Below are 14,433 nucleotides of genomic sequence, written 5' to 3' on the forward strand. Positions count from 1 at the left end.
GCATCCAAGGAAGAAGAAATGCACTAAGGGGAGGCAACAAAGGCTGACAAGGGAAGTCAGTAAAGGCATACAATATGCTCAATCTTAGAGGAAAGTTAGGGTCTTTAAAAAAAAACTAGCAGAGGATAATTCACAAAGCAATAAGGGGAGAGGAAACAAAACATGAGAGTGAGCTAGTTAGTAATACAAAGGAAGATTGCAAGTTTTTTTAGGTATCTAAAAAGTAATAGAGAGGCAAGAATGGACAATGGACTGGTGGAAAATGAAGCCAGAGTAGTAATAGGAAATAAAATGGCAGAGGGCCAGAATAGGTACTTTGTTTCAGTTTTCACAGTGGAAGATACCAGCAGCTTATCGTACTCCAAGCAAGCCGGGGGCAGAGGCGAGTATAGCGGCCATCGCTAAGGAGAAGGTTCTGGGGAAGCTGAAAAGTCTGAAGGTGATACATCACCCGGACCAGTGTTCTGAAGGAGACAGCTGAGGAGATTGCAAATGCACCTTTCAGGAATCACTGGAGTGAGGGAGAGTATCAGAGGACTGGAAAATAGTTAATGTATCACCCCAGTTTATGGGAGGGAGGCAGAAGACAGGAAATCACAGGCCGGTTAGCCTAACCTGTCATTGGTAAGATTTTAAGAGTCGATTATTAAGGATGAGATTGCAGAGTGCTTGCATGTGCGTGACAAAATAGGTCTGAGTCTGCATGGCTTCATCAAGGGGAGGTCAAGCCGAACAAATCTGATAGAATTCCGAAGAGGTTAGACAAGTTTGACAACTAAGAGCCAGTGAACACGCTCTATTTGGATTTCAAGGCCTTTGACAAGGAGCTGCCATGAGGACGCTAAATAAGAGCTCATGGTGTTAGGGACAAGTATTGACCTAGATTGGCGATTGGCTGACTGGCAGAAGGCAGACAGTACGAATAAAGAGGTCCTTATCAGGGTGATAGCTGGTGACTAGTGAAGTTCCATAGGGGTCAGTGTTGGGACCATAGCAGTTCATGTTATAAATTAACTATCTGGACAAAGGAACAAAGGCAGTGTTGCCAAGCTTGCAAACGACACAAAAGATACGTGGAAGAATGGGCAGGGCTGCGGAAGAGGAAAGGCTGCAAAAAAGACTTGTTCAGGATAGGAGAGCAGGCAAAGCAGTTACAAATGAATACCTATGGTAAAGTGCGAAGTTAAGAGACTTCAGTGAATCCTGAACTAGGACCTCCAAGGTTAACATGCAGGTTCAGTTGAGTTAGGAAGGCAAATGTAATGTTTGCATTCATTTCAAGAGGGTTTGAGCAGAGATGTATTGTTGAGGCTGTATCAGGCTCTAGTCAGCCTGTATTTGGAATATTAAGCGCAGTTTGGACCCAGTACTGAAGGAAAGAAGTGCTGGTGCTGGAGGGGGGTCCAAAGGAGGTTTATGAGAATGATCTCAGGGATGAAGAGCTTGTCATACGAGCAGTTGAGAAGTCTAGGTCTGTACTCAATGGAGTTTAGAAGGATATGGGAGGGGTATCTGATTGAAGCTTACAGAATACCCACAGGCATGGATTGAGTGAACGTAGAGACGATGTTTCCACTTATAGGCGACTAGGACCAAAGGGCAAAGCCATAGAGTTAAGGTTTGGAGGTGGAATCTCTTCAGCCAGAGGATGGTTAATCTGCGGAATTACTGGGCGCTATGGAGGCCAACACATGTAGTATACCAGACAGATAGATAGATTCTTGACTGGCAAGTGGATAATGGGTACAGGGAGAAGGCTGGAGAATGGGGGGCTTGAAACACATCAGCCATGATCAAATGGCTGAGCAATTTCTGCTGAATGGTCTAATCCTGCTCCTATGTCTTATGGTCAGTGGCTAGAAACTGTGCCATCCATATCAATCCTGTGGCTCCAAGAGCAGGTCAGAGGCTAGAAATTCTGTGACATGTAATTCACCTCAGTATCCCATCCTGTCTACCATCTGCATGATTGGAAGTCATGCCATCAGGTTACAATCCAACAGGTTTATTTGAAATCACATACTTTCAGAATGCTATTCCTTTGTCAGGTCACCTTAAGTTGCGACAATGAAATTGTGTGATTTCAAATAAACCTGGTGTCGTGTGACTTCTGACCTTGTCCGCCCCAGTCCAATAATGACATCTCCACATCATGGCAACGATCTACAAGGCACTGGTTAGGAGTGTGATGAAATATTCTCCACCTGTCTAATTTCGTGCAGCTCCAACAACAGTCAAGTTTGACACTATTCCCAATAGAACAATCTCCTGCTCCGTCACCTTCAAAATTTTATTCCCTTCATCAGCAATGCACGAAGACAGTGTGTACTATCTACAAGACACACTGCAATAATTCATAGAGGGTTTTTTTTTCTCACAGCACCTCCCAAACACTCAACCTCTACTACCTAGAAGGATAAGGGCGACAGATGCATGGGAACACCGTCTTGACTTGGAAATATACTCCTATTCCTTCAGTGTGGCTGGGTAAATATCCTGAACCCCTTCCCAACAGCACTGCGGGTGTGTTACACCCCAAAGACTACAACTCTTCAAAGTGACAGCTCACAGCTATCTTTTTCAGGGTAAAAAAACGACAAGCAGTAATTGCAAACCTATTCAATGGCACTCATAGACCCTGACCATATACAGAGAAACCTCAAATATCCAAATTTCAGATTATCCAGCAAGATGGCAAGGTCCTGATGCTTTGCAAAACTATGCTATCCAGCATTCGATTAACCGAATGAAATATTGCCCGCCTGTGTCCTTCGGATAGTCAAGGCTCCTCTGTAAAAAGGATATTGATAACTTGAATGAAGGGAATGAGTATACAGTAGCCACGTTTGCTGATGACAAATATCAGTAGGAAAGCAAGTTGTGAAGGGGACATAATCTGCACAGGATAGGCTGTGGACAAAAATTTGGTGGATGAAGTATGACAAAACACACTGCCCACTTTGACAATGGAAAGGTTGAATATTACTTAAGGGAGACAGAAGAAATCTGTGGTGCAGAGATTTTGAATCTCAAAAAGCTAGAATGCAAGCACAGGCAAGTAATGGTAAGATCACAAGAAGATTATCAATTATCACAATATAAGACAAGATGGTGCTACAGTTATACACAAGGTCCAAATGACAGCAACTCATAATACTACATGGTTTTCTTCCCTCTGCTCAAGGGAGGTACATAATTGCATTCAAAGCATTTCAGTGAAGCTTCATTCACTTAATTTCTAGGGTGAACCACTTGCCTTATAAAGGAAATGTTCAGCAGGTTAGGTCTATGCACACTGCTATTTAGAAGATGGCTTTACTGAAGCATGTCAGATTCTGAGGGGACTTAGAGTCGATGCCAGAATGATGTTTCTCCACATGGGGCAGTCTGGAACAAGGGCTCATAGTTCAAAAGATATAGATCTCCAATTAAGAAGAAATGGAGAGGGACTTTTCTTTGAGGGTCACTAATACTTTGGAATCTTCAGAAAGCAATGGCATTTGGGTGAATACATTAAAGACTCACTTAAGGTAGATTTTTGATCGACAAAGGAGTCAGAGCTTTTGGGCTATGCAAGAAAGTGACAGCAAAACCATTATCAGAACAGCCATGATGTTACTGAATAAACTGTCCCCATGACTTGTCCTACCTGCCTATCTTCTTTTCCACCTTTCCACTCCACCCTCCCCCCGCCCTATCACCTTCATTCCCTCCCCCACTCACCTATTGTACTCTATGCTACTTTCTCCCCACCCCCACCTCTAACTTATCTCTCCACCCTTCAGGCTCTCTGCCTGTATTCCTGATGAAGGGCCTTTGCCCGAAACGTCGATTTTACTGCTCCTCGGATGCTGCCTGAACTGCTGTGCTCTTCCAGCACCACTAATCGAGAATCTGGTTTCCAGCATCTGCAGTCAGTCATTGTTTTTACCTACTGAATGGAAGGTTACTCCTACTTATGTTTAAGTTGATAAACATCTACAGACATGCAAACATGTTGGAGTGCTATTGTAACCATCAACTTGCTTAGTTTTAGCCATGTTTATAAATACCCCAGATGGTGGAATGGAAAACCTTACCAAGAGTTTCTCTCATATTTTTATACAAGTTGATAGAGTCTGTATCCTTCATGAACTCTCGTACAACCTCGCCTTGGTCATTTTCCACCACAAGTACTTCTTCTGGTTTGGCCATGCGACTGACCATTAGAAGGCGCACCTTTGAGGAATATTTTATAGTTATATATCATCAGTCTCACATACAGCAAATGAAGCAACCATGCTAGAATATCATGATTTGGAGGTGTCTGTGTTGGACTGGGGTGTACAAAAGTTAAAAATCATGCAACACCAGGTTATAGTCCAACAAATTTATTTGGAAGCACTGCTCCTTCATCAGGTGGTTGTGGAGTATCACAATCTTCACAACCATCTGATGAAGGAGTATTGTTCCAAAAGCTAGTGCTTCCAAATAAAACGTTGGCCTATAACCTGGTGTTGCGTGATTTTTAATCATGAATATCAAGTCACATTGAATGATTCACATTCAAGTGTGACATTTAATTTGCAAACAGCAAATCCAATAAACTGGCACTTAATTTCAAAGAACTTCAAAGACTGTTTCTAATGAAAGTGAACTAAAATGTTGCTCCAATAAGCACTTACATACATTAAGTTAGAAAACATTTTGATCTGAACATTAAAGCAAAGGAATGATAGAAATTTTATTCACAAAGGACAAAGAATCTAAATGGTGCGATTCCCTCCACAATAGTACATCTCAGAAGAACAATGCAATGAGTATGTCCAGTGATTAAATTTTACTGAAGCAATAGGATAGATTTCTATTAACTCACTGAATGCTTACCTTCGATAACACTGGCAAATAAAGTTGTCTTCTTGGAGGAACATCAAAATGTTGACTTCCAGAAAGCACAGGCGATGCAGGTGTTGAAAATGGACTTTCCCTATAGAGTTCAGAAGCCAAATGGTTCCAATACTCGAGGCAAATTTTGAATATCTCCGTTTCCTCCACTTCTGACACAAGCAGCATATAGTGAAGAGCCTACAGAATATTCAAAAGATTTAAACTGAATTATTCTTTCCTCAGTTATGCACAATAATTTATGACAGCATTATAAAGGAAGATTTACTAAAACTCTTACCTCCATAAGTGTTTCTCTCAAATTCAATCGTTTTTCAATAAGTTGCCCATGTTCTTTCAGAAATGTACAAAGAAATAGGCTCAAATTCTGGATGAAATTCTGTTCATCATCTTTTCCATTAGCATAAGCCACTCTAATATTGGTGTTCAAAGGAAGCATCTAATAGTAAGTTAAGAGAAAACAAAAGTATTACTCCCACACTGAATTGCCTACAGCCACAGTTCAACTGTTACAAACAAGCTCTTATCTGATCAAATCTAATGGCTATTATTCTTTTATAGATAGGAGATAATTTGCAAAATTCTGCAGAAGAAGAACTTAAAGTTAGATGTTTTTTAAACTGTCATCTTGAATAATATATTTAAATCTCAATGAAGATTGCAAGGGTGTGGGAAATGAGTACACAGAGAAAACAAAATAAAAAGCTGTTACAAAATGACAATTAAGTTTGTTTTCAAATTCACTTAGCAGGATTAGAATTACTGACTACTGTTGTAATACAATTCTCAACTATGCCTTTTGACACACTCCAATTATTTACCAATGTCTGCATATTAACAAATCAGTGCTTACACGACTAAGCTGCACTAAGTTTTGGATTTACTGCATAACATTATTAGTCATAGAGATGTACAGCACAGAAACAGACCCTTCAGTCCAACTCACCCATGCCGAGCAGATATCCTAACCTAACCTAGTCCCATTTGCCAGGACTTGGCCCATGTCCCTCCAAACCCTTCCTATTCACATATTCATCCAGATGCCTTTTAAATGCTGTAATTGTACCAGCCTCCACCACTTCCTCTGGCAACTCATTCCATACACGCACAACCCTCCGTGTAAAAGTTGTCCCTTTTAAATCTTTCCCCTCTCACCATAAAGCTGTGCCCTCCAGTTCTGGATTCCCCACCCCAGGGAAAAGACCTTGTCTGTTTACTCTATCCACGCCCATCATGATTTTATAAACCTCTATAAGGTCACCCCTCAGCCTTTGACGCTCCAGGGAAAACAGTACCAGCCTATTCAGCCTCTACCTACAGCTCAAATCCTCCAACCCTGGTAACATCTTGTAAATCTTTTCTGAACCCTTTCAAGTTTCACAGCATCCTTCCAATAAGGAGACCAGAACTGCACACAATATTCCAACAGCGGTCTAACCAATGTCTTGTACATCCGCAACATGACCTCCCCACTCCTATACTCAATGCTCTGACCAATAAAGGCAAGCATACCAAACGCCTTCTTCACTATCCTATCTACCTGCGACTCCACTTTCAAGGAACTATGAACCTGCACTCCAAGGTCTCTGTTTAGTAACACTCCCCAGGACCTTACCATTAAGTGTACAAGTCCTGCTCTGATTTGCTTTCCCAAAATGCAGCACCTCACATTTATTAAATTAAACTCCACCTGCCACTCTTCAGCCTATTGGCCCATCTGATCAAGATCGTGCTGGACTCTGAGGCAATCTTCTTTGCTGTCCACTACACCTCGAACTTTGGTGCCATCTGCAAACTTGTTAACTACACTTCCTATGTTCACATTTAAATCATTTTCTATAAAATGACAAAAAGCAGTGGACCCAACACCAATCCTTGTGACACACCACTGGTCATATGTCCCCAGTCTGAAAAGCAACCACCCAGTCTTCTACTTTTGAACCAGTTCTGTAATCAAATGACTATTCTCCCTGTATTCCACGAGATGTAACCTTGCTAACCAGTCTCCCATGAGGAACCTTGTTGAATGCCTACTGAAGTCCCATAGACATCACGTCCACTGCTCTGCCCTCAACCCTCTTTGTGACTTCTTCAAAAAACTCAATCAAATTCATGAGACATGATTTCCCATGCATAAAGCCATGCTGCATATCTCTGATCAGTCCATGCCTTTTCAAATACATGTAAATCCTCAGGATTCCCCACCAACAACTCGCCCACCACCGACAGCAGACTCACCAGTCTATGGCTCCCTGGCTTTTCCTTACCACCTTTCTTAAATAGTGACACCATGTTAGCCAAACCAGAATCTTTCAGCACCTCACCTGTGACTATCGATGGTACAAGGAGTATACTTAAGAGGGAAATTGGTAGGGCAACAAGGGGACATGAGACAGTTTTAGCTAAAAAGGGTTAAGGAGAATCCAAAGGGATTTTATAAATACATTAAAGGACAAAAGGGTAATTAGGGATAGAATAGAACCCTTCAAAGATCAGCAAGGCAGCCTGTGTGTGGAGCCCCGGGGAGATATTAAATAAGTATTTTGCATCAGTGTTTACTGTGGAGAAGGACATGGAAGATATAGAATATGGGGAAATAGATGGTATTCTTTCAATTCGTGTGATCAAATGTTACTGAACTTTCCACCCCAGCTTCAGGAACCCAAGTAGCAAAATAGACCATTCCACACACAGCCACATCTTTGTCACCAAAAACATTAATGTTACCCTGCTTAAGCACATAATTGAAAAGTTCTTTCCATTTCAAAATCATTAGTGTGGCTTTGACAGGCCTGAGCTCCCACCATATACTTCCACAAAATACAATTAATTACATAAGCCTGAAACATTAAAAGTATTCCCATGCAATTTCTTGTATTTACTAATGACATTCCTGAACCATTTTCTTACTGAAGTAGATATATTTGCTTAGGTGAGTCCAGGAGCCTCATACAGGAGATGTTACACCTATTTTATATTTTCAAACTTGTTTAGAATAATATGCCCCTCAATCCTGATCTGCCATTTAATACCATTAGAGCTTCTTTTCTGCCAAAATCCACTTCTATATTCATTTGTTTTAATGATAATCACCATGGTCACTGTTGGGCTAGCGGTTTATTCCAGATTTTTAATGAGTTCAAATTTCACCATTCCCCAAGGTGGAATTTGAATCCGTATCCCAGGGCATTAACATGGATTACCAGCCCAATTACATTTCTACTATGTCACTGCATCCCTTTGGTTTAAAAATGTTCCTGTGAAGCCACTAGGTCACATCCAGTATTTTAAAGAGGCACGACATAGTTGACCAACTATCTTTTGAGAAGCTTACACATTCCACTTCCATCCGCTCCCCTTTATCCGTCTGACTCGATACATTTGCCTTTGTTAAATTATTTTTGTTTTTGATCATACTATGACTTTTTTAAGTGGATTTCTTAATTATAATTTCAGCAATTTCTGATGTTTAATTTCAGGCTAACTGGTCTATACTTCCCTGATTTCTCTTGTTTTTTTAAATTAGTAGTGTTTAATATAATTACTTTTAAAACAACTGGGCCTTTCAGCAACTTTGGGGAATCAGACCAGTGCATATACCAATCACAGAAACTCCCTCTTACAGAATCTTAGGACATGTGTCAACAAGTCCATGTGATTTGTCAGATTTTAATGTTCAGATTTCTCTCTCCTATCAGCTCCATGGTTACCTTCGCGATCTGGGTATGAAATTTCTGTCTTCTAAAATAACAAAATATAGGTTCAACATGTCTGACATTATTTACCTTGTCTCCTGTTGTGAAAAAAACAGATACACTCACACAATGTGTGTTTATATTCCAGATTAGTTTGCTCTTGATACATGCCCACCCAACAAAGCCCATATGACCAGAACAATTTAAAATTTTTTTAAAATGTAAGCCTCTTTTGATATATTATCATACTTGAGGAGAGAGAGAGAGAGAGAGAGAGAGAGAGAGAGAGAGAAGAGGGGATTAACATACCTGTTTCAGTTGTATCATTGTTAGTGTAAACAGAGTAACAAACTGCTCTTCATACTGGCTGACACTCACTCCAGCAATCTCTGTCAGGCACTTCAGAGTCACATTTCTGAACATAGGCACATTCAGAAACTAAAACACAAAAGCCGTATGTTATTTAAATGTTCTTACCTAGACTAGCTTAAAAGAGGTTTCTACAAAACCTGAAAATAAAGAATGCACATACCTTATATATCAGTGTACTGATCAATTTTGTTTCAAAGATATATCCAAGTGGAATCCAGTTCAAGAATCTCAACAATGTTTCCAAGGTAGCTTGAACAAGTGGAGCATTTTGAGAGTTTTCCTACAATGGAAAATAGTTTGTTGAAATCTACCTAAATTAGCAAAACTGCCAGATTTAAAAATTAAATGACTTATTTACCATGACAAACTGGCACAGCTGGAATATCTGAGAGAATTCATTGCACATGCTGCAAAGAAAGAACAAGTTATATTTATGTATGAGAATAAGTTAAGAATATTGTTGGACCAAAGTTGACTTAAATGAAGTACAAGTCCAGATTATACCTGTCCTTCAAATGCTTTGCTTTAACCTGGGTCATCTGTCCACTGGAGAAATCAAACACTTCCTCACTCAGCAATTTAAGAATAATCATGTTGTTCTGGCACAAGCTCTCACTGGTTCTACTTGCACCAACAATGTCACTGATGAATGTGGGCCAATGTTTTGGCCACTCCTGCTTCAGTATCTGTGTAAATAATGATACCAAATTATGCATTTACTGCAAAATTAAACATCGAAAAGAAGGACAGTTAACATTTTCCTCTGTCAGTTAATACAGCTAGTCAACCTGAAGACAATAAAAAGATCGACGTTCTATAGGTTATAATTCTGATCAAATTGTCGTCTGTCTACAAGTGCAGAATCCCCATTAACAGGTAGTTTAAAAAAAAGCTATATAGCTTCGCTATCCCTTGCAATCATTGCCCTCCACTCAAATCTCAGGAGAAGCTAGCTTTAATGTCATTTAAACACTAATCAATTTAGATTAGATTACATTCCCTAGTGCGGAAACAGGCCCTTCGACCCAACTAGCCCACACCGACCCATTTCCCTCTGACTAATGCATCTAGCACTATGGGCAATTTAGCATGTCCATTTAATTTAGCGAGTTTTTTTTTGGAAGCTCTTGTACTAATATCTCTACTCAGTACGGATAATGCAATCTATTCCAGAAGTAAAATAAGTCTATATTGAAAAATCCAGACAGTGCAATGATTTTGGTATGTTAAAAGATTGCATTGCATGCGAATACAATTTCTATTGCTGCCTTGTTTTATTTCTAACAAAGCAGCTGAATTTGTTTTGAATGAAGAGAATCTGGATGGGTCTCCTGTGAACTGAATCTACAGCCAGTTGTCACCAAGACATCATCTTCAGAAACTGCAACACTGTGAAAGAAATGTACTAGTCCATGTGAGAGTGTAACTTGAATTCTAGTTTGTTTTAATAACATTTCATGTGCCAAGTTTCCAATTATAAAATTTGAAGCTACATTTTTGGCAATATAGTTTCCTTTCACACCCTAATTTTTGTTTAGTGTGACCACTGCAAATACACAATAGACAATAGGTGCAGGAGTAGGCCATTCTGCCCTTGGAGCCTGCACCACACAAATTGACTTTTATTCCATAAACTTAAAAATATTCAGGGTGATTTGATCTAATTTTTCAAGATAATACGGTGAATTGTTCAGGTTAATTGGTAGAAACTATTTCTGATTGGGACATCAACAAGGAGAGCATAGCCTAAAATTTAGAACCAGACCTTTCAGGTGAATTTAGGAAGCATTTCCATATGCCGTGATTGAGGTTTGGAATTCTTGCTTACAGATAACAGTTTGATACAAAGTCAATTGTTAGTTTTTAAGTCTGAGTTGATTTTTGTTAAGAAAAGGTTTAGGGAAATTGTGAGTATATGGAGTTAGGTTACAAATTGGCCTTTGATTTCACTGGAATTAAAGGGATTAACTGGCTTACTCCTCTTCAAGTGTTCTTTAAAAAGTCACAGGTATTCAGAAATTAATGAGATGTGGGGTCAGAATTAAATGTATGGTTTAGTTACTGCTCATGCATTTCAGCTGATTCCTAATGCAACTTGCCAAACTGGTGGTTTGGGTAAATTCTACATCAGCATTTGTTCTTCATGTTAAAGAACAGCTAAATTCCCACATTTACAACATTTAAAAGGCATTTGGACAATGCATGGAGAGGAAAGGTTTAGAAGGATATGGGCTAATTGCAGAGAAATGGGGTTAGTGTGGCTGGTCACTTTGGTCGACATGGACCAGTTTGGGCCAACAGGGCCTGTTTCCATGCTGCAGGACTCTGAGTCAGATATTTAGCAGACAGTATATTCACTAAAGGTCAACACATATAGTGTGTTAACACTAAGTTCGCCTTTCAAGAAACACCATTCTGTCTATAAGGAATGAGACCCCAATTAAAATATATATTAGAGTTAGAGAACAGTCTGCTGCTCACCCTTCTTTTTAGATTGCAAAGTCAGGGTTAGAGAGTTTCCAACCAGCAATGTGCAGATACTTATTATTCAATTGTACATTACACCCACTTCCTCCCATTTTGGCAAAAAAGTTCAATTCTATGTGGGAAGAGGTGTCTTTGTTTTGCACCAACCTGAAAAGATTCAACAGGAAAATAAAACCACCAATTTACAATCAGAACAAATTTCAAATTTTTAATTTCAGAGTACAGAACCTTCTTGTCCCCTGGTAAAAACATTCAAAACCCAAGAGATAGTAGTACCGGAGAGCAAAATAATTCTTGACATCTCTCTTGGGGTACGGAGCACAAAAAGGACAGAATGATCAAGATAAGAGGTGTGTTCAATTTGTAGCCTAGGTTTACATCTTATGAACATGAAGGGCATTGAACAAACAATATCCCGTGCCCTAGTATAACTCCAGAATCTTATGCTAAAGTAAAAAATAAATTAGAAATCAATTGAGAAACAAAATAAGCACAAAGTTTGTGCGAAGATTTGTAGCTCGGGTGCTCGTTGTTGTGGTTCTGTTCGCCGAGCTAGAAGTTTTTGTTGCAAACGTTTCGTTCCCTAGCTAGGCGACATCATCAGTGCTTGGGAGCCTCCTGCGAAGCGCTTCTTTGATGTTTCCTCCGGTGTTTATAGTGGTCTGTCCCTGCTGCTTCTGGTTGTCAGTTTCAGCTGTCCGCTGTAGTGGTTGGTATATTGGGTCCAGGTCGATGTGTTTGTTGATGGAGTTTGTGGATGAATGCCATGCCTCTAGGAATTCCCTGGCTGTTCTCTGTCTGGCTTGCCCTATGATAGTAGTGTTGTCCCAGTCGAATTCATGTTGCTTGTTGTCTGCGTGTGTGGCTACTAAGGATAGCTGGTCGTATCGTTTCGTGGCTAGTTGATGTTCATGTATGCAGATTGTTAGCGGTTTTCCTTTTGTCCTATATAGTGTTTTGTGCAGTCCTTGCATGGTATTTTGTACACTACATTAGTTTTGCTCATGTTGGGTATCAGGTCCTTCGTTCTGGTGGGTTATTGTCTGAGCGTGGCTGTTGGTTTGTGTGCCATTGTGAGTCCTAGGGGTCGCAGTAGTCTGGCTGTCAGTTCTGAGATGCTCCTGATGTATGGTAGTGTGGCTAGTCCTTTTGGTTGTGGTATGTCCTCGTTCCGTGGTCTTTCTCTTAGGCATCTGTTGATGAAGTTGCGCGGTATCCCGTTTTTGGCGAATACCTTGTATAATACCCGCGCAACTTCATCAACAGATGCCTAAGAGAAAGACCACGGAACGAGGACAAACCACAACCAAAAGGACTAGCCACACTACCATACATCAGGAGCATCTCAGAACTGACAGCCAGACTACTGCGACCCCTAGGACTCATAACGGCACACAAACCAACAGCCACGCTCAGACAACAACTCAACAGAACGAAGGACCCGATACCCAACATGAGCAAAACCAATGTAGTGTACAAAATACCATGCAAGGAATGCACAAAACACTATATAGGACAAAAGGAAAACCGCTAACAATCTGCATACATGAACATCAACTAGCCACGAAACGACACGACCAACTATCCTTAGTAGCCACACACGCAGACAACAAGCAACATGAATTCGACTGGGACAACACTACTATCATAGGGCAAGCCAGACAGAGAACAGCCAGGGAATTCCTAGAGGCATGGCATTCATCCACAAACTCCATCAACAAACACATCGACCTGGACCCAATATACCAACCACTACAGCGGACAGCTGAAACTGACAACCGGAAGCGGCAGGGACAGACCACTATAAACACCGGAGGAAACATCAAAGAAGCGCTTCGCAGGAGGCTCCCAAGCACTGATGATGTCGCCTAGCCAGGGAACGAAACGTTTGCAACAAAAACTTCCAGCTCGGCGAACAGAACCACAATAAAATAAGCTAACAAGTTTATTTTCAATAAAAACTTTGATACAAATTTAGAAATACAAACACATCTAAAAGAACTAAGTGAATCTACTCACAAACCATCTTGAATCTCACCTGAACCAAAATCATATTTAGTTTTCCAATGTAAACCTTCTCCTTCTAAAACAAAAAGAAACAACTCAGTAAACAATTATGGACTGAATCCAGAAAATCTGCATAATACAATTTAGCGAAAACTTACCTCAATGTTAACAGGATCAGATGAAGTTTTTATAATCAATCCAACAACGTATTTTTTAATGCCTAGATGCAATGGAAAAGGAACAATAAAGTCGATAAGTGACATAGGTGGTTCATTTATTAGTAGCAATTACATTTGACTTTAAAAGATGAAAATATTAAACACCTAATCAACATACTATTTCTTAAAAGCTGCACGTCCTATATTCAAGAGCTCAAATTTGCAACACAACAGTGATCTATTTTCACATGCTTAGTACCAATTAGAGCTGGAAAGAGAAATAATGCTGGAGAAACTCAGCACGTCTGACAGCCGCTGTGGAGAGAGAAACAGAATTAACACTGCAAGTCAAGTATGACTCTTCTTTAGAACAGGGGAGACTTTACTTCCATAAAATTGGACATTGGAGTAAACGAATTACTCAAACCCTCTCCGTGAAAATGTTGCCCCTTAGGTCTCTTTTATATCTTTCCCCTCTCACCCTAAACCTATGCCCTCTAGTTCTGGACTCCCCGACTCCAGGGAAAAGACTTTGCCTATTTACCCTATCCATGCCCATCATAATTTTGTAAACCTCTATAAGGTCACCTCTCAGCCTCTGACGCTCCAGGGAAAACAGCCTCAGTTGTTCAGCCTCTCCCTGTAGTTCAAATCCTCTAACCATGGCAACATGCTTGTAAATCTTTACTGAACCCTTTCAAGTTTCACAACATCTTTCCGATAGGAAGGAGACCAGAATTGCACGCAATATTCCAACAGTGGCCTAACCAATGTCCTGTACAGCCGCAACATGACCTCCCAACTCCTGTACTCAATACTCTGACCAATAA

General features: G+C 40.3%; 1 protein-coding gene across 5 annotated transcripts in view; it reads right to left on the reverse strand.

The window, feature by feature from the left end:
* LOC122552899 (exportin-1) overlaps positions 1-14,433 on the reverse strand; it is a 79,421-nt gene that overhangs the window by 44,025 nt on the left and 20,963 nt on the right. For all 5 annotated transcript variants that reach the window (XM_043696079.1, XM_043696078.1, XM_043696081.1 and 2 more), the window contains 9 exons: positions 13,604-13,665; positions 13,477-13,521; positions 9,456-9,637; positions 9,310-9,358; positions 9,112-9,231; positions 8,889-9,017; positions 5,165-5,323; positions 4,867-5,064; positions 4,080-4,218 (listed from right to left, as the gene is read on the reverse strand). In XM_043696079.1, coding sequence (XP_043552014.1) covers positions 4,080-4,218; positions 4,867-5,064; positions 5,165-5,323; positions 8,889-9,017; positions 9,112-9,231; positions 9,310-9,358; positions 9,456-9,637; positions 13,477-13,521; positions 13,604-13,665 — 1,083 coding nt within the window. The remainder of the gene's footprint in view (positions 1-4,079; positions 4,219-4,866; positions 5,065-5,164; positions 5,324-8,888; positions 9,018-9,111; positions 9,232-9,309; positions 9,359-9,455; positions 9,638-13,476; positions 13,522-13,603; positions 13,666-14,433) is intronic.

This window comes from Chiloscyllium plagiosum, chromosome 9 (assembly GCF_004010195.1).
Source record: "Chiloscyllium plagiosum isolate BGI_BamShark_2017 chromosome 9, ASM401019v2, whole genome shotgun sequence".
NCBI classification, from domain to species: Eukaryota; Metazoa; Chordata; class Chondrichthyes; order Orectolobiformes; family Hemiscylliidae; genus Chiloscyllium; species Chiloscyllium plagiosum.